The following is a 21,352-nucleotide window of genomic DNA, read 5'->3' as shown; positions in this document are numbered from 1 at the left end:
CATATCACGTAGGGGATACCGAAAGCATCAAAAGCAACATAATACTTTTGTTGCAAGAAATGTACAGCTTAACACAAGACATTTTCTGTGGCCATGCCTCTCTGCAACTCAAAACTACAACATACAAAAATTGATAAGAGACAAGAGAAAATAATACAATTTATATTACAATAACAAAAGTCGTTTAACATGTAAAGTCATTCAAATTTCTGTAAAGAAAAAAAAAAGACATTTAGCGTGGCAAGGGTAATTTCTACATTACATCCAAAGCAATGACAATTGTAAGATACAAACAAGAAAATTGACAATCATGACCTCAGCAAACCTACTGGTTCAAAACTAAAGATATCTGTTATGACTAGCTTAGAAATGTGGAGATAATGAGTAGGATGCCGCACAGTAGCACCTAGGTACAGGGGTTGACGCTCTCTGGAAACCTCACGTCTCCACATCCAAAACCTTGCTCCCGAACTGGTACGCGGAAGATGCGGCCAGAAGGCATGCACACACAGAGCTTGTACCAGTACAAGGCATCGCTTGAAGGGTTCTCGGAGCGTGGCAAACCAGCAGCTAGGATACGGATGCCGTTGCTGCCGTCCAGAGTAAGGCTCTGGTTCTGCACAATGAAAGAAATTATGAGCTTTAATGTCTCAAAACTAAACACTGGGTTGTGAGGGAATCCGTAGTGAAGGACTCCAGATTAATTTTACCCACCTGGCTTCTTTTTTTTAAATGAATGCTAAAGATAAAACTTGATCAGGTTAGACTGATCAAGTATTTCATGAAAACTAGGTTGTCGTTAATTTTGTGATTATAAGTTGATTATTAAAAGAGACAATGAAAAACATACAGTTGAACCTCGCAATAACGAAATTGGCGGGGAATGCGAAAAGATTCGCGAGAATTTCGCTGTTGTGAAAAGAGACAGCACAGATAGATAATGCATCGCAGAACAGAACTTTACTGTAAAATTCTGTTAGCCTACATAGCAAGCTTCGCTCGAGGATATAGAACCACATTGCCGACAGTACAAAGTGCGCCGCATGCGTGCCCAAGCAGTGGCAGTACTGCCGTAGTAATATTCTCGGTCAATTGCTTTCGGAGATATGATCACTTTTATGAGATCTTGTGTAACTCGGCACCAGACGCAGAGCAACAGCGCATGGAGCACCATTTCTCCAGCACACGCTGTTGCCCGTAGGTGCCGACGCATCCAGTGCCGAGTACAAAAGTGATTGTATCCCGTGCACCAGAAGGCAAACGATTGAGATAACGGCCCTTTCGCGCAAATCTACGTCCGGCGCCGCATCCGCACGTGATGCTTGTTGGGTGGCACCAAAACCAGCGTTCTTGAAGCAAGGGATGCGTATCCCCGGATGATTGCTCAATCACGGCCCTATGCGTGACACTCCATATGCTGCGACTGCCATCTCAGGTGCCATAAACAATTCCATGCCGGTGGGATGTGGATTTCCTTAATGTTGCTGCATTTTTCTCACCGAGGTGCACATTACGCAGTGCATTGCTGCGATCCGCGATTGTTTTTCAAAAAGCACATTCAGTTTGCGTTCAGTTTCGCCTCACACGATTGGCCTAAGCCTCGCTGAGTCGTCAGCCATGGGGAACGCAAACTGAATGCGTGTTTCAAACACCGATCGACGATCTCACCTAGTAGGCATGCAAAAACTGTTGTCACACATGGGTAGCAACATGCATGCTGCTTCAATAGTGACCAACAAACATGATGGCGGCCTTGACATGTTTCCAGCTTACTGATCGCTTCCGGTGCTTGGTTGTTTTCATGATAAAAAATGGCAGTGCCCACACAAGTGTAATGTGTTGGTATTTTACGCAATTTCAGTGCAGAATAATCACATTTGAGAACATTTTGGAGCCTGCTAGCCTTACTCGAGTAGGCAGTATGCAGATATATGTTCCGCCAAATTTCGTTGATGCGGGATTGCAGTAGAGCGACATTTCGTTGCTGAGAGGTATGAAATTCATTGAATCCTAAGGGCGTTCGCCGGGGATACGAAAATGTTTCGTTGTTGCGAGCATTTCGTTATCGCGAGTTTCGACTGCAATTCTTTAATTTCGCATCAGGACTCTACCACTGATACGTCAGTGCGACTTCACGGATGTCAAGAGTATTTTCTCACATACAGAGTATTATGCTATAAGTAGGCTCACTGTACTTCTTTCTAGCTAAAATGTTTTGATGGCTCCCTGTTTTTCTTGGGGTTTCTTTTCATGCAACCCAGTTATATAACAATTACTGGCTATAACAATGGAATTTTCTTTGCACTTGAATGTATTGCTTCCCTGTTTTCTCCTGCACACCAATGTACTGATGTACGAGGGGAAGTCGAAGTAAAGGAACTTTTGAGAAAAAGTACATTTATTCTAATGTTAGAAAAATGAAACAAATATAATTTTTCTACATAGCTCCCTGCACTTCAACGCACTTTGCCTAATGTTTCACAAGTTTTTTTATTCTCTTGGAAAAAAAGTTTTTCGGTTGCACCTGTAATCAATTTTGCACCACATCAATTACTTCTGCACCGGTTGCAAATCTTCTTCCCCTGAGTGCTTCCTTGAATCGTCCAAACATATGAATATTGCTTAGAGTCAGGTCTGGACTATATGGCAGGTGTTCCAGCAATTCGAATCCCTACTCCTTTATCGTTTCGGCCGTCCATTTGGCAGAATGCGGCTGAGCGTTATCTTGCTGCAGGATGACACCTTTTCGCAGTTTTCCACAATGTTTGGATCTGATTGCGGGTTTCAGTTTAGTTCGCAATGCATCACAATAGTTCTCACTGTTCACAGTTTCGCCTCTTGGGGGTGAAATGAACAGCTACTACACCTTCCATGTCTCAGAATAGTGTTAGCATAATCTTACCAGCTGATGGTTGACGTTTAAATTTTTCAACTTCTCGTGATGATCAGCGCTTCCAAACCACGCTTGCAGCCTTACTTTTCAGTTCATGATGATGTACTCAAGTTTCAGTTACAGTAAAAATTTGCTGTAAAAATCTATCTTCCTCGCGACGATAACAGGCCAAATGTTTACGAGAGATGTCCAACCTTTGTGCCTTATGCTGCGCTGACAATTATTTCAGGACCCACTTTGCACACACTTTCCGGAAATTTAGCCTGTCATGTAAGATGGAATACCCTGAACCATGACTGATATGTAAAGTACTGGTGATTTCATCCACTGTGATTCCTGTTTTCCATCACCACACCCTCTACAACCTTCAAATTGTCCTCAGTCGTTGACGTCGATTGCCTGCCCGATCTTTCCTTGTCAAATAAAGAAGTTCTTTCCTGTTTGAAACACTCGATCCGTTCGTAGACGTTGCTTCACGATAAACAACTGTCACCATACTGCGCTTGCATTCAACAAATAATTCCCGCAGGTTTAACACCTTACGCAAACAAAAAGCAAATCACTGCCCTCATTTCCTCCTTAATGCAGATTTTCAACGGTCCGTTACACTCTAATGACCAACGTGGGAATAAGAGTGACACGTTGCATAGAAGTGTTGCCGGCGACACTAATTTAGCACTGGATACTATCAATGTTACCAAACTCCACTGCAAGAAATTGCAGAAGTCCCTTTACATTTTGACTTCCTCTCATATAATGCTCAAGAAATATACAATGTTGCATTGTTTTTTTTTCTTAATTGCATTTTGATGTTCACTGCAGTTGCAAGAATGTTTTAACGACTCCATTCTGCAACAGTCATTAGAGCCCTGAAAGTAGTATATTTGACTATGAGTAAATAAATAAATAAATAAACATGAGTGTACATGCGCATGGTTTAACAGCTATATCAGCATTTTAACACAATGCACACAGGTTTAGATAGTGCTGCATGACCTCATTTTTCTTTTTAGTGGCAGTGGTATGCACGCATATATTGCACATTGGCACATGTGCAAATGCTATGGTCGGTGCCATTGGAAAGGGCTCCAGATTTTCAAACAGCTCTAAACAAATGCATGTAATCCACCGTACCACACTCCTAAGAAAGATGTTGTGTCCTGCTGACCAAGTGATGTTGTGTCCTTCCATATCCAGTCCTCCATTGCCTTTGAGTAGGATTTGGTAAGGAGATGAAATGATCAATGGGTCACGCTTGGCACTGGTGAGCTAGAAAAGATGTTCAATTTGTCAGGTGTAAGAAAAACATGGGCACCAAGACCACCAAGAGGAACACTTAGTTTTACAAATTATGGCTTGCAGTTATTTTTAGTGCATATTCATAACCCCCGAAGCACTGAACTAGTGTTCTGAACTCAGTCTCGTCAAGCTTGAATTAACGAAAGTAAGCTGCATACCATATCTGCCAAATTCCAACAACAAAACAGTAACATGCCTAAATTTCACTATCATTGGTGAGAAATGCAGTTGTGAGCAGTACATATTTACTGAAACATCAATGCGTTTCATCACAGATTTGGTTCTTGAAATGGTGCTAAGCACAGCCTTTCCGCTAAAAGAATATGACTTCATTACTGCTCGACTGCAATTCTGCAACTGGGACATGTGCCCTAAGGTGAATAGGTAAGTTCAAACTTTATAAGCGCAACTTTGTTAATTAGTAAACACCACACTGATTTCTGTGCATGTCAGCCTCAAGTAATTAAGCTCACGTGACAAAATTGCACTAATTACCATAGGAGACCCTTAATGAGTCTATTTCCATTGAAAAATCATTTGTCATTGTTTTTACATTATACTGCAGGCCGTGTGGCCCCAGCAAGGGGGGGGGGGCAAGGTAACACACAAAATAAAATAAATACATGTAAAAAAGGTAGCATTGCAAAATATAAACTTAAAGCAAACAAAATAGAACAAAACAGCAATGTTACTTAGGAAATGCTAATAATGTGAATCTGAATTGATTCAGGGGAGTTGAGATGATGGAAAGGTATGAGGTTCCATTCTTTTATAGTTCGAGGAATGAAAGAAAAATTAGAGGTTTGTACTGGCAACGTAAGGGGAGAGAGTGAGGGGATGGGAATGACAGGTTTTCCTAGATGCAGAAAGAGTTATGTATAGACCAGGATCTAAAGAAAATTCAAGGTTTATTAAGGAGTAAAGGAACTTCAGTCATTATTTTTTGCCTCATCTAAAGTGTGTGGAAACCATTAGTGTGCAATAATTCAGTTACAGACTCACTCCTCTCGACCATACTTGAAAAAAATAAAACGTATGGCTTTTCTCTGTATCTTTTCAAGTGTATTAATGTTGGTTTTGGTAAATGGGTCACAAATAATGCATGAATATTCCAATCTGGGTTGAATTAAAGTGGTATAGACTAATGATTTCACTTTATGAGATGCATGTTTAAGTCTATGGCAAAGTAGACATAGTTTCTAAAAGCAGAAGAGGCGGTGTGAGCAATGTGGCTATGCCAATTTCGGTTGTTAGTAATTGTAATTTCAGGATACATGTACTCTCTCACTTCGGCACGGGGTCGTTGCCAATAGAATGCGAAAATTTCAGCGGTACTTATTTGTTTGTTATACACAGAAACACAGATTTATCAGAGTTGAGTTTCATACCCCACTTGTTGCATCAATCAAGAATGTTGTTTAAGGCTAAATTAAGTGATAGTTGATCATTCACTGTATTAAAATCATTAAAAAGGATACAGTCATTAGCAAGCAGACAAACATTAACAGGGACATTTATTGCATCAACTATGTTGTTACAATAAATAAGAAATAGTAGTGGGCCAAGCACGCTGCCTTGAGGCATGCCAGAGGTTACTGAAAGAGAATCGGACTGCTGCCCATCAATCACTATGTACTGTTTTCGACGCATTAAGTAAAGTATTCATGTCAAGTAAACTTCATGTTAATGTTAGCTCGAATGGCTTTCTGAAGATTAGGGGTGTGAAATACTCACAAATTCATACACGAATTGAAGAATCCCTGTTTTAAGATTTGAATTAAATTCTAGAGCCTGATATCTGAGACTTGCAAATATTGGTTCAGGCAACATTCGCAACTGTGGTCACTGCATCCTACAAAGAGAAAGACTTATCTATGAAAGTCTGCCCCACATGCTTATTTACTCTTTGGCTAAGACAACAGAAAACACTTTAACATTCCTGCAACCTCCCTGCTGAACGATTCTGTTGCAGAAGACCAGAAGGTTTAGAAATAGCATAACCAAGCAGCCTTCAATACCCAAAACTGCATACCCCACTTGCATTCTTTTGTACTCACCTCTTGCATTCTTTCGAAAGCACTGCAGATTGCTCTGCCTAACTTTAGGTGTCTTATTTCTAAAGCTCCTTAGCGTTACTGGAGGGACAGACTCGTTACCAGGCAAGAATGTGGAGCAGCTAAGTTTACAGTGACAGTTTTACGGGATGTGGCTTGAAATGATGTATCATGTTACGATGGCTGAAATCCCACACTATCTAAAGATCTGATACCAGGTCCACTGCTTGCCAACCAAGTAAATGATGCAAATAAAACTGCTAGCACAGGTGGAAAGAGAAAAGAGCTGCTCTTACCCGTGACACATGGGCTTCTTTGACACTGAGATTTGGAATACCCTTAGGAAGTTGGAAACCCTGATATTCAGTTGAGAAGATTGTGCGGCCTGTGGTTGGGCTGCGGACTCTAAATTCCTTGACATTGCTCACTACTGTCCAGTCAGGGCCAACTTCCAAGCTTGGCCCAGCAATGTCAGACATCTGCCGACTAGCTTGCTTATCCACTGAAGTCCGCACAACAACCTGCATTACAAAGGTGTAAATATAGCAGTCAATAATTTTGCAGAAGAAAAATACTTCATTACATTTCATTTATATATTGTTAATCACTGTAGAGCCAAGGTCTGAGTAATAACTCGGATAATAACTTGGCAGTCATGCTGACAGCTAAGGGCTACCTCAAGGCTCAATGATGAGCATACTAATAGCAAAGCCTGTAGCTTTACAGGCAGTACAAACTGCAGCAAACATTCACTTACTAAGTTACCAACAAAACATTTGTGGTCTCAGAGAAGCCAGGAGAGAGCATGATGTCATGCAACCACCCTTTGCAAGCAGATGTTCCATGCTGCCACTGCTCTCCTTAGCATTTCACTGATGGATCCAACACTCAGCTTCCAACACTCAGTATGCCTTCCTATGTGACTTTCAACAAATGGTACGAGAAAGCATGCATCAAAGCCCAAGCCTTCTCTTCAAGTAATCTGAAGTTAAGTTAACAACGCTGAGCTAGCGGCACTGCTGAGAGGGGACTGTTTCTAAGAGCAGTGGACTGATGCTACATCCCACCATCATCATCATCATCATGATTTATTTTACCCTTAGGGGCCCTTTACAGGTTATTACTAAGAGGGATGACAAGAAATAAAAAAGACATGTCACAAAACTAATGCAATAACTGACAGAATGGCAGCCACTTTTCAAATAATTAAATAAAAGGTGAATACAACAAAGAACAACATTTCTAACGTTAATATTGGGTATAGTAATAGCAGGAGTGGGAAACTAAAGCAAACAGAAACTGCCAATATATAAAGAAGCAGGAGCAAATGGGGGAAAGAAAGACATTAGAAGAATATGTAAAAGAAGAATGATCTGATGACAGTCAACCCGACAAGGAAATACAAAAGCTGCATAATAAAGAACAAAAGTACAATCATTTTTACCTGACAATGTATGCATCTATAACAGCAGTAGCAAAAATAAAATAGAGAATATGCAAGACATTAATCAAACAGTGCTTTACATAAGGGATATCAAAAGAAGAGCAGTTAAGGACTCCCAAAATTTAGATAGATCATGCTTAAGAATGGTAGCTTTGGGAAGACTTCCATTCGTTGATGGCTGTAGGAAAGAATGATTTATTGAATGCAAGTGTTGTACCATGAAGACGTTGAATGCTTTTGGAATCAAATAGGCGATGAGAAGTTCAAAAGGGCAGAAATAGCAGTGTGCCATGCAGATGAGAAGAGTTGGAATATAACTTGTGAAACAGGCATAGTCGTGCGATTAATTTAACTGCTAAAGGGGTTAGCTCAAGAGATTATTTAATATTAGAAACGCCGAGATAGTTATCATATCTGGATGATATAAACTGGGCAGCACAATATTTAACTGACTAAAGAAATCTAATGAGGTTCTCCTGGTAGGGACTCCATACAGGGGAAACAAATTCGTTGGCTCCTAAGGAACGTTTTGTATGCTATTTTTCTAATTGAAGGAGGAGAGAGGGATAGTGTTCTCAGACTCTCTTTAGGTAACAATGTAACCTTAAGGCATCTGTTACAAGTTTTGAAATATGGTCGGGCCAGGACAATTTACTGTTTATGAGAATGCCTAGATAGCGGTAGAAATCCACTTCGGATATGTCTTTAGAGTCAAGTGAACTCTGGAAGACGAGGTTAGTTCCTTTGTGTGAGACAACCATTAAGTTGCAACAAGGAAACAACACAAATATCTACACAAACACAACACAATATATTTAAATTTCCTTATCTAAAGTGCTTATCTCCGATGTCGCTGGGTGTAGCAGAAGATGGCTCAGGCCAGTTAATTTCTTGCTATAGAGAGTCTTACTGTATTGTGAAGGGTACATAAATTTACCCTGAAATCTTCAGAGGTGACTTCAGCTGAAAGAAAGCGAAATCTGTAAAATCTGACTTCGCACAACAGCATCGTCAGCAGCATGGTGCAGATCTTATAACATGTACTATGTTTCTCGATTCCTTAACAAGTTTTAAGTTATTTGATGATTGACTGATGTTGGCCTTTAAGGAAGCCCTGAACAACCTTTCTTTGAGCCATCAAAAATGCCTTGGGACAAGTATTGCCTGTCCCAGGAATATATTACCAAAATAATTTTTCAATTAGACTTCTTACGAGTGTAGGTATCATGAACAAAAAAACATTTATCTTTCTCATTCCTTCTCAACGTCCTCTCAACTATGCCCAACTGCAGTGGCCACCCTAACTGCAGTGTGCATGCTATGTGCCTGGCAAGCTAAAGAGTACGCTGAAAAGTGCGCTCGCACTCTTCAGTCTGGTCATGCTATGCTGTGGGGCTAACTGCCTTTGTCCTGCAGGGTTAGTAGACAAATACAAATTGCACATTTTTAAGCTTTATCAATGTCTGTCAAGGTGTCTAGCCAGGAGCAACCGCAAGCAACGCTGGAGAGAAGTGTGCCAGCTCTGGCTTGCATCCCCTGTGAGGCGCAGCAGGTGTAGGCTATGTGCGGACTGGGCTTAATTTTTGCGTGTTTTGAGTAAGTTGAGTGTTCAAGCCAATTGAAATTAGTGGGACCCGAAGGCTCACTACTCTTCATTAGTTTGCAATACTCAACTTGCCTCGAACCTGATCCAAACACCCTTCTAGACTGATGTCAGCTATGAACCAAAGCAGCAGTCTATAGGAACCTGCTAAATGGCAAAATATAGCAGCTGCTGGAAGGTTCGAAATGGGTGAGGGGAAGGCCTTTGTTTAAAAAGAGGGTGATCGTGAAAAAGGCAACCTCACATTGTGCTTGTGAACTCTAAGTGCTGAATTTGATACCCGAGAAAAACGAAGACGCTCTGGCTGGTTCCGGCAGCCCGCAGGTACCCAGAAGTGGAAAATCGAAGAGGTCCAGTGTCTGTCTTGACTGAGCTTAGGGGACAGTGAAGGCGTTGAACACACCATCTTTTGTTGAATGTCTATTTTTGGCCCACCCTCGGAAGACTTTCAAGCAATAAACGTAACTCACAATGTTTGATTACGCTAGTTACCAATTCTAACGCGCACCATCTTAAAAAAAAAAAAAAAGAAGGGCGGAAATCGCCTGTGCAGTGTAAAGGAAGACGAGAGCAAAACCACCTTCACAACGTTCATATACTTTACCCAATAACTTAACATATTGCGGCAAAGAAAACATTAAAAATTATCATGTGGCGAAGCGGACTTTAGGAAATCAGTGGACATTGGGCACCAATTTTTCTAGCTAAAAAATTGTGTGTGTTAGATTCGTACTTTACTAGGAGCTTCAGTGTGATTTCTGCGTTAGTTTACAACTTTGGACATGTAGAAAGTGGGCGCGTTTGATTCGGGGGCGTGTTAGAATTGAGCAACTATTGCCAAAAGAATCAGTGGTGTTTTGTCATTTTTTTATGGATCTTGTTTAATCTGGCCTGCCGGATAATTCGGGCAACTTTATTGGGCCTATCAGGGTCGAATTGATGGCAGTAGACTGTATTACATATATATCTATAGTTCATACACAGGCACCACATTTCATAGGGCAAATCCAACGAAATTTTACTTTGGCTAAATTTTTATACATAGTATATACTTCTAAAGCAATCTTGGCAAAGCTGCAGGGCTGGTAATTGCATAGTTTTCTTGTTAGCAGCCTCTAAACAGCACCTAAGTAGCTCCCGGCTGTCACTATGACACAAGTCTCAGCATGCCACCTTACTTTGGATGTCATACCGAGAAGTGGCACGCTCTGGGTCAAGCGTCACTTCTGGCGAGTAGTAATGGCAGAGTTTTTTTCAGTTTCAATATAAAAAAAAATGGCCATTTTTGCAAGCTTTTCACAATGTTTCCACTCGTCTTTATAATGTCAAATTATGCCCAGAGGCTCTGCTACATCTATGCTATTTTAAACTAGGCTTACTGTGTCAAAAATTTCGTTGCAGTTGGCCTTTAACTAGTACAGTAGAGTCAACTTATAACATAACCACTTATAGTGCAGGATCAGACATAACGTCATCTTTTCCGACTTCTGTTTACCCTCTGATAGAACTCCGCGCTCGTTATGTCGGTTATTGTAGCTGTGCCACAATGGCTGTTGCACCGGAAAACCTAAAAACACTTCGGAACAAAAGTAGCCTAGCCTTCTTTCACCTGAATGCATGATCATTGGAAAATAAGCATGATGATATGGATTCACTCACTGATTCTACTGGTGTTCATTATGGTGCTATAATGGTCTCAGAAACATGGCACACGCAACACATTATTCTATTTACGTGTGCTGGTTATCAAAACTTTTGTACCCATTTGTACCATCCGCAAAGGCGGAGTGGCGGTATGTTACTGTTGGTTAGTCGCACTCACGAAGTGCAAATTTTAGAGGAGTTCTCTGTCTGAGATGATAATGATGAAATATTAACTGCACAAAATGGCTCCATGGTTATATCTGTGGTTTACCAGCCCCAAAACACTCGTTGTCATGCCTTTCTTAATTTTTTTAGAGAACGTTAGAATTTGCATCACATAATAAGTATGTACCGTTTCTGAACGGTGACCTGAACATAGATATGTTATTAGTTTGCAATATTCGCAGTCATTTTCTGTCAATCCTCACATCTAGCGGTTTTAATAATGTTATAAATGATGTACACACAAACTAAATATTTTGGGGGGTTGGCACCTCTCCGGCTATGCCAATCGTTCAAGCTTGGCCTGCATTAAAGAGTGTCATCTTGCTCAGCGCTTGCGTACAGTTGCCGCATATAGCTCGCGACCAGCAGACAAAAAAGCTAATGGAACATTGGAATGGAATGGAAAAGCTAATGGAAATGCGCGAGCGCGGCATTTGCCTTCAGCGCTCGCGAGGAGTGGCTCCACTGCAGAGCTGGATCATAAACCAGACCTATGCGCAACTCTGCTCATTGTGGGAGCATATACAGGAACACTAGTCGTGGCTTTCAGTTTCTTGTGGCATGGTGCCCCTCACCCCACAACCAGAGGAAAGTAAGAAGCTCATGTTCATGTTGATTTTTTTAAACCTGGCTGACATGAAAGAAGTGAAGAAGTTGACAATGGAAACAGCTGAGTGTGGGGCTCAGTTGCAATACATCAAAACATGTCAACAAAATTGGACAGAAACATGCATTCAGCATGAAAGAGGCAGGGGTCTAAAAGAAGCATAGAGCAGAACACGAACGTCATTGCTACACCGTGAAGGGTGATGCAGAATGCGAGCATATGCTGGCTTGTAAACACCAAGTGCAATGAAAACGCTTAGTGGCCACGAGCAGCAACTCAGAACAGTGGCCAACAGCATGAACACTCAGAAGTGGAAAGTAGAATGGCAGTGAGTGTGCATCATTTCTCACTCTGCTCTTCGTTCAGGATGCCAACTTGGAGCAATGATCCATAACCACCACAACAGCTACAACGATATGATGCCATTGGTCTTCATTTATTAGATAAACATCAATCACCGAAGGAAATTTAACATTTATTCCAAGTTTAATTCTTGTCAAGAAAAATTATCTTCCAAGCTCGTCAGTAAAATTCCACTTGCACTTTCGTATTATTCCATGTGCTTCCAACAACACACAAGTGACAAGCAAGATGGCTTGAAGGCGGCATGGACAGTGCGCCTTCATGGACAGTGCGGCATGGACAGTGACTTACAAACTATAAGTGGTCATGTGTTCTATGATGGGTGCGATCGTGTAGCTGTTCGAAAAGTGAACTGTTCGCTTGCCTTCACGTGACTGATCCCAATGGTACTTTCATGAGCAAAAGTGCCTTTTATCAATCAAGCATTTCCAAACTGCTATAACATAGCCCCACCGGTGCTGCTGCTTCACCTACAGCATTGTCTCGATTTTCTGGCTGCCTCTCGAGTCGTTTAGAATGTGGCACCACACCAGAGAAATTTAACAGCTGATTCAGACCCACAGGGCCAGTACTCCAGCTCAACTTGGGGTATGAAGAGGTCAAAGCGGGACAAAACACCATTCCACATGTAAGCTGTGAAAAAGTGGGACCATGGTGATAAACATGGCCTGCCTAAATCGGGACGCCTAGTCGACTTAGACATAGCCATTCTGGAGGATTGGCCAAGAGTGGGCAGACCCACAATGCAACAATCCAAATGGCTAAATCAAAGAAAGTAAAGTGAATCGAAGTATCTGTGGAATATAATTCACCATTCTATTAACAGATTGGCGAGTTTTAGAGATATCTGTGAGCTGATATTATGTGTCCAGGTTTTATGTAAGAATCGTAGCAGGAAATGCCCATTCTTTAGGATTGGTCAAAGATGGGCAAACACTCGGTGGCGCTTGAGTGAGTGGCTAAATAAAAAAAAAAATACATCAAAGAACCTGGTACATATATTTCGCCAATCTACAAGGGACGTTCTGAAAGTAAGTTTCGTAATTTTTTTTAAGAGAAGATGGTACACCAGGTGAAACAAACAATCGCCATAAGAATCTACGCCAATTGCGGGTTCAACGATGAAAGGAGTGTTAGCAGAGGAGTAATGACGCATGTGCAGAGTGCCGAAGAAGAGAGTAGCAGCAGGCTGGCATGCCAGAGTTTATTCGAGTACAAATCATGATGGCAGAAAGACGTGTGCTGACAACGTGGTCGCCAAGTGAAGTGCGTGCTGTTATCCGATATGAATGCACACCTATTCCCTGCACTGAAAGCCGCACTCTCGGGAAGTCACTTCCAAAACAATGCTGAGGTGGAGCAGGCTGTGCGACAATATATTGTATCACAGGGTACCGAGTTTTACTAGAGTGGTTCAATGTCTCAATGTCGGTGGCAACTATGTGGAAAAAGAGGGCAAGGCGCATAGTTTATGATGCCATGGAGTATTTTTAAAATTTCTTTAAATAAAGTTTCCGTGTGAAAATAAATGATGAAACTTACTTTCGGAACGTCCCTCATATTAACAGATAAGTGTGCTTCAGAGATGCTTGTGAGCTGACATTACATGTTCAGGTTCTAGGTAGGAAGTTTTTCTTTTTGTTATGCAGAATAGTGGTGCACTTATTTGGCATAATACAAGGGTTAAATAGGCCACTATACGGCAATTTAGTCTAACCTTTGTATATATATCCAAAATATTGTGACAGTGAAGGGAAAGAAGCTGACTTGGACTAGAGGAAGACGAAGGCTGGCAGTTGCCTGAACACCATATACGCCAGTTGTAAATATACATTATTTTACACTTGTGGGCCTGCTTTCTTCCTGCAACATTTTGGTGGAAAGTGCGGGGTACAATCACGGAACTTTGCAGCAGACGTCATCTACCTGCCACCACAATGGCAAATCAACGGACACAAGCGACAATGCCTCAGCAGCCCATGCCAACGGTCATCCTCACGCATCCGCGGGACCCGGGGACATTTTGTGGTACGGACAATTCCGATGTCGAGGAATGGCTTACGATGTACGAGCGAGTGTGCAACAACAACAGGTGGAATCCAACAATGATGCTAGCAAACCTGATATTTTATCTGAGAGGAACTGCGAAGCAGTGGTATGATACACATGAAGCTGACCTAACGAGTTGAGATGTCTGCAAAGACAAAATGTGAGAACAGTTTGGCAGGCCTGTCAGTCGTCAGCTGGCAGCAAAAAAACTTGCGTGCTGCACTCAGACGTCCACAGAATCCTATGTCGTGTACATACCGAGGCAGACAAGATTGGTCACATACTAAAAGGTATTGCAGACGATGTCTTCAATCTCCTCTCGGTCATACCAGTGCGATCGCCTGGCCCGCCTCATGCACCACACTACAAGGAAAAGACGCTGTTATCAAGAGCCTGGAAGCCAAGTATCTGTCGGACACGCTAACATAAACCCACCTGCCGTACAGGGGGCTGCCCAACGCGTGGCTCGACCGAGACATTACCATATCAGAGGTACGGGTAGCGCTGCATGAGCTCAACACCCGCTCAGCAGCCGGCCCCGATCTCGTTACCAACAAGATGCTACGCAACCTGGACGATGCTTCGATAGAGGCCGTAACCCCATTACTTCAATGAATGCTGGCATTCGGACAAGTTCCCCCGACAGTGGAAAACGGCAAGAATGATCCTGATTCCGAAATCCGGCAAACCACTGGACATCGGCAACTGCGTCCCATCTTGCTCACGTCCTGCGTGGGCAAGGTGCTGGAGCATGTGGTCACCAACCAGGGGCAGGAATACTTAGAGAAGGAAGGCCTCTATCCTGACACAATGATCGGCTTCCGGCGCAGACTCAGCACACAAAATGCCATGTTACAACTGAAACAAGAAATCATCAACAACAAGACACCAGACAGCAAAGTAATTATGGGGCTGGATTTACAAAGTGCATACAAGTATCAAGACTCAACATGGGGGTAACGAGATACAATTATATTCAAGACTTCTTGACCAACCGCACGGTGGAACTGCACGCTGGAGATCTGAAGCTCCCCGAACACAAGCTCGGCAGTATGGGTACTCCGCAGGGTTCGGTCATCTCGCCGTTGCTCTTTAACCTCGTCATGATTGGGGTAGCGAGGACAGTAGCGGGGACCGGAGTCCGGCATACAATCTACGCCGACGACATTACCCTGCGGGCGGCCAGGGGCACCGACGCCAGCATTGAGCAACAGCTGCAAGCGGCAGTTACAGCCATCGAGCAGCACCTTGACGGCACAGGCCTGATGTGCTCGCCCGTAAAATCCGAGCTGTTCGTCCTCACACTGCTTCGACCAGGACGGAAGTGCGCTCCCCTTTGGGAGTGTGACCACATCAAGATTGTGAATGCATCGGGGCAATGCATCCCCGAACTTCCCAAGAGCAGGGTCCTGGGTCTGCTGCTCAACAAGAGCGGCCGCAACGACGAGACCATCAACAAGCCTACCACCAAGGCAATGGATGCCATCCGGCTCATACATCGAGTCTCTACACGACGGGTGGGCATGCGTGAAGACAGTCTCGTGCGCCTTGTCCAGTCGTTCGTGATCAGTCACATCGCCTACGCTGCGGCCTACCTCAACTGGCAGGTCACTGACAGGACCAAGATCAACACGCTGATCAGATGGGCTTACAAGACGGCGCTGGGCTTAATGGAGACCACGAGTACAGCTCAGTGCCTGCAGCTCAGCGTCTATAACACCCTAGAAGAAATAGCCGAGGCGCAGCTCACCGCGCAAATGGAGCGCCTCTTTACAACCAAGACAGGCCACAGTACACTGACGTCCCTGGGTTTCCCAGCCAGCAACCGTGCAAGATCACAGACAAGGTGCGGGCCCACATTTACGTGGACCCCATCCCAAAGAATATGCACCCAGAGTACAACCAAGAACGGAGGCAGGCGCGGGCCAAGGCCCTCACCGAACAACACACCCAAGACCCGCACACACGGTACGTGGACACAACGGAATACAAGCGGGAAGGCTTCGCGGCACTGGTTGTTGTGGTGGCTACCGGCACCAAGACAATGGCAGCGAGCGTGCAGTGCACGAATGCCACAGACGCTGAGGAGGTTGCCATCGCTCTGGCGATCACCGAGGCCGAGTGTCGCACCGTGCTCAGCGACTCGAGGAACGCTGTGTGCAACTTTGCCAAGGGGCGAATATGCGTGCCGGTTCCTATCCTTCAATCTTCCTATCCTTTCTCAACCTTCCTATCCTTCAATCTCCTGATGTGTAAGGATTGTGCTACTGTGGATGCAATTACAAAGAAGTGCCGGCGCTTCAAACAAGCGAAGGGCTGCTGCGTCACTCAAACATTCGACAGATCGCCCAATACCGCCACGACATCTTGCAAAGACCCGCCGCGGTTCGTTCAGCCGAGAAGACCGGAAGATATAACGCGCATCATTTGCCGTGAGCTCAAGGCCATGGTTCCAACTTTAGTTCGTTCCGACTGTCGGGAAAGCGTGCCCGCTATCTCCCTTATAGTACAAGCGGTCGTTCGGGAGGAAATAGCAAGTTTGGCCATTCTATCTCTCTGCTCGGTCCGCCATACAAACACCTACCAGATTACTCCAGCCGCTCTCGCGCCCAGATGCAAAGCTTTCTGCCACTCCGTCGCAACCCAGCTGACTGGCGCACAGCGGATGATAAACCTATCTGTTTTAATTGTTCCGGTATTGGACACATTGCCCGTCATTGCCGCAACCACTGGTCGTCACCTCCTCGGTGGTCGCCTCCGAATCACAACTGCCAAGTACTGGACCACCATACTTTCTCGCCCTACACGCCGACTAGGAACATCAACACTGACAGTGCTCCACCAAGATCCAGCCGCTTCCTGTCTCCGCAAGGTCGTAGGTCCCGTTCGCCTCTCGTTCACCACTCTTCGTGCCCCTTCTGCAAACGGTCGCTTCACTTCGGGAAACTAGGCGGTGCAGCTCCCAGAGGTGAAGCTGCAACTCCGAACCGGCCCACGAATCCTCTGTTGACCCTGCCTACACGTGAAAACCTACTGGACGGTCACACTGGACGGTCTAAACCAATTTAAGGTCACGCCCTTTGGATTATGCAATGCGCCAGCTACATTCGAGCGCATGATGACTCTCTCTTGCACGGCTTGAAGTGGTCTACATGCCTCTGTTACCTCGACGATGTGATTGTGTTTTTGCTGAACTTTGAGAGCCCCCTGTGGCACCTCACAACCATACTCTCTGTGTTTCGCAGGGCTGGCCTTCAGCTAAACTCCTCAAGTGCCATTTCGGTCGCCGTGAAATTAACATGCTCGGCCATCTCGTAAACACCGCCGGAATCCAACCTGATCTATAGAAAGTTCACGCCGTGCGAAATATTCTTGTACCTTGTTCAACAAACGATGTCCGTATTTTTCTGGGCTTATGCTCTTATCTCCAGGGATTTGTGAGAAATTTTGCCGACATCGCTCACCCTCTCACTGACCTTCTTACGAAAGATGTCTCTTTCTCTTGAGGACCACTGCAGGAGAAAGCCTTTTCTACCTTGATTGAGCGGCTTACAACTTCCTCGATTCTGTCACACTTTGAACCTTCTGTGCCCACTGAAGTACAAACTGACGCGAGTGGTCATGGCATTGGTGCTGTCTTCGCTCAGCATCAACAGGGCCAAGACCGTGTCATCACTTACGCCAGCCGCCGTCTTTGCATGCTTGAGTGAAATTACTCCATTACTGAGGGAGAATGTCTCACGCTCGTATGGGTAGTCACGAAATTTCAACCGTACCTTTTCGGTCGGAGCTTCTGCGTCGTAACCGATCATCATGCCCTCTGCTGGCTCTCCTCTTTGAAGGACCCAACTGGACGACTTGCACGTTGGGCATTGCGTCTACAAGAACATACATTTTCTATTATGTATAAGTCAGGGCGCCTGCATAAAGACGCTGACTCCCTGTCCCGCAATCCTGCGGATCAACCGGACGATACCGATGCAGACTCGGACATCAGTGTTCTATCCTTCTCCGGCTTCCTCCGTATTGGTGACAAGCAACGCAAAGATCCTGTCCTTCAACCACTTATGGAATGCCTAAGCTCCTTGCCCAATGACCCGCCCTTCCGGATGTTCACCTTGTGTGATGGAACTTTATACCGTCGTAGCGTTCGTCCTGGCAGCCCGGAGCTCCTCCTAGTCGTTTCCAAGCACCTTCGATTGGCCGTGCTCCAGCAACTTCACGACGCTCCTACTACTGGACATCTGGGCATCACTCGTACTTACGACCACGTGCTGCGCCGCTTCTTCTGGCTCGCTATTTATCGCTCTGTGTGCGGTTATGTCACTTCTTGCGACCTGTGTCAGCGACGGAAGACGCCTGCTATGCCTCCTGCTGGTTTGCTTCAACCAATTGATATCCCTACAGAGCCTTTCTCCTGTGTGGGCCTCAACCTCCTTGGCCCCTTTCCAATTTCCATCAAAGGAAACAAATGGATTGCTGTAGCAACAGATTATGCCGCGAGATATGCCATCGCATGAGCGCTGCCAACCAGCTGTGCTACAGATGTCGCCGACTTCTTACTATACGAGGTCATCCTGCACCATGGCGCCCCTCGCCAGTTGCTCACGGATCGCAGCCGCTACTTTCTATTGAAGGTCGTCGATGATCTGCTCTGCTCCTGTTCTACAGAACACCAGCTTGCTACCGCGTACCACCCTCAAATGGACGGCCTCACCGAGCGACTCAACCACACATAACCGAAATGCTGGCCATGTACGCTTCCGATGATCACTGCGACTGGGACATCGCTTTACCATACATCACTTTCGCATACAACTCATCCCGTCACGATACTGCCAGATTTTTACCATTTTATCTTTTTTATGGCCGCAACTCCACCTTGCCCTTCGACACATTGCTGCCTTCCACAGTACTATCACCCAGCGCTGGTTATGCTCGCGATCCTATTGCCTTAGCCGCCCAGGCCCGAGATGTCGCCCATCATCGCCTCACAGCCTCACAAGCTCCTCAAAAGCGACGCTACGACCTTCAGCACCGAGACCATCATTTTTCACCTGGCTCCTTTGTCCTTCTCTGGACGCCTTTACGTCGCGTCGGCTTCTCGGAAAAACTACTTTCCTGGTATTCTGGTCCGTACCAGGTCTTACGTCAACTGTTATACGTGACATACGATATCGCCCCATTCGGTCAGCCTTCAGTGCCTCCCAACATCACCAGCGAGGTTGTTCACGTCACCAGGCTCAAGCCCTATGTGCCCCCATTAACTGAGGCTCTATAACTTGCACTGGGACGGAGCTAACCTTGCCGGTAGGGTGATGTTACGGTGAAAGGAAAGAAGAAGTTGACTTGGACTAGAGGAAGACGAAGGCTGGCAGTTGCCTGAACATCATATGCGCCAGTTGTAAATATACATTATTTAACACTCGTTGGCCTGCTTTCTTCCTGTAACAATATATTTGCTGAGATACCAACTGACCCCACAGCCAGAAACACTAAACACAAGAAAGCAGGCGCCATGAAAGCTTTGCCATGAAAGCTTTGCCTTGAAAGCTTTGCTTAACCTCTATTCCCGCAAATGTGTGGGATCCACGGAATTCCTTCATTCTCCGAATGGCCTGTAATACTAGTGGTCATAGGGCACATGTATGGCACAATATCCAAGGATAAAATGCCATTGCAAATAAGCACTGTATGCACCTGTGCCCTCTTGCATCCTTGTGATGACTTTAACCCTCCGAGGGTCAATGACATAAATGCACGGCGCCGTGAAAAAGTCCAAAATGGTTGATGCCATATATTTACGGCGCCGTCTGTACGTTTAAAACGCTGGCCAATTTCCTAACTTTTTCTTTTCTGGCATGTGCTGCCACTATGTGGGAATACAGGGAATTTTTTTCTCACGCTTCCCTTTCTCGGTTTTCGTTGCACAGTTTGTTTTAGAACTAGTTTGCTCCGGCGCCTCTATATACTACCGCTCGCGCATTAACATGCCGGCGGGCAGGCGGCAGTTTGGGTTTTGTTCCGTGGGCGCTTTCGGCTTCTTGCGCTCACAAAACTGATGGCTATCTCGTTACTAATCACTCAAAGGGAGACCACATGTTTCTCGCTCATTTAGTGCTCACAGGGGTGTACATAGGAAGGATGCTGTCGTGCATGTGTTTCCTTTTGCTTCCCTTTTTTTGGAGACTCATGAAAACTAATTGCCTCTGGTTAGCGTAAGATGAAGATTAGGGGAAGTTTGTCACAGGTTTTGCTCTTTTGGCGCGCACACAACCACTGTTTTCTTTAGTGCGCTCACGTACGCAGTTCGATCACGCTATGAATGTAAATATTAGTGTAAGAGCAGGATCATTTGACACTTGCGAAATATTCTCGTGTGCGCATCTTCTAAGCCTTATGTGTATAACAATGCATCAAATTTTTAATTTTTATAAGTTTATTTCCTTTTTTATTGTTGTTATTCATGACTCAAAAGTACATATATACCAACGCAATATATTTTTTTCTCAGTTTACAGTCACCCTAGAAAAATTATGGTACATTTTTTTCGAAATAGGTCCCTCAGAAGAATTGGAACCTGTAATAAAAAAATCTACCCTGGGCAGTCGCATATGGCAAAAAAAATCTACCCTCAAAGGTTTAATGTGCTCAAAAACAGTTATAAGAACATACAAAAAGTCTGATTGCCAGTGTCATAGTAAGAAGGGCAGACACTTGCCGGTTGTGACTCTCCAATGATGTGCAGATCTGTGTCCTTAAAACCTCCAATGACACCTTTGTGTGGAATAACCGTCCCAAGGTCGGCGTTGTTTAGGAACCTCAACAGCCGACCACTCGGAAGAAACTCGAGGCTTTCCATGCCATATCCAATGCGCAAAACACCCAGCAGCATCACGGTCACCTGAAAGAAGATTCAGACTTTGTGACAAAGGTCTTCCATAGTGATACTGTAATATAGGCACACTATTCAGCCATGTAAAATAAGATATATAATGAGCCGCAGATATATAATGTCAAAGCTAACTTGTATAAGTGCCAGTGTTCCACCTTAAGAATAGAGGGTGCCTACTCGTATGTTCCTGGAACTACTTTCTTTTGATGTAAAAGAGAGCACTACATATTTCTGTCTACTTATACATGTACGTTCAGCTTGTCACCATATTTTAGG

General features: G+C 44.5%; 1 protein-coding gene across 2 annotated transcripts in view; it reads right to left on the bottom strand.

Annotated features, from left to right (window-relative positions):
- Positions 1-146: 146 nt before the first annotated feature.
- Positions 147-21,352, bottom strand: part of Scgbeta (sarcoglycan beta) — a 30,533-nt gene continuing 9,327 nt past the window's right edge. For both annotated transcript variants that reach the window (XM_065451058.2, XM_065451060.2), the window contains exons 3-6: positions 20,903-21,085; positions 6,543-6,767; positions 4,028-4,162; positions 147-616 (exon numbers count right to left, since the gene is read on the bottom strand). In XM_065451058.2, the coding sequence (XP_065307130.2) occupies positions 407-616; positions 4,028-4,162; positions 6,543-6,767; positions 20,903-21,085 (753 nt within the window). In that variant the 3' untranslated portion in view covers positions 147-406. The remainder of the gene's footprint in view (positions 617-4,027; positions 4,163-6,542; positions 6,768-20,902; positions 21,086-21,352) is intronic.

The sequence above is a fragment of the Dermacentor albipictus genome, chromosome 3 (genome assembly GCF_038994185.2).
Source record: "Dermacentor albipictus isolate Rhodes 1998 colony chromosome 3, USDA_Dalb.pri_finalv2, whole genome shotgun sequence".
NCBI lineage: Eukaryota > Metazoa > Arthropoda > Arachnida > Ixodida > Ixodidae > Dermacentor > Dermacentor albipictus.
The sequence above is the reverse complement of the archived record's forward strand: the minus strand, read 5'-3'. Positions and strand labels throughout refer to the sequence as shown.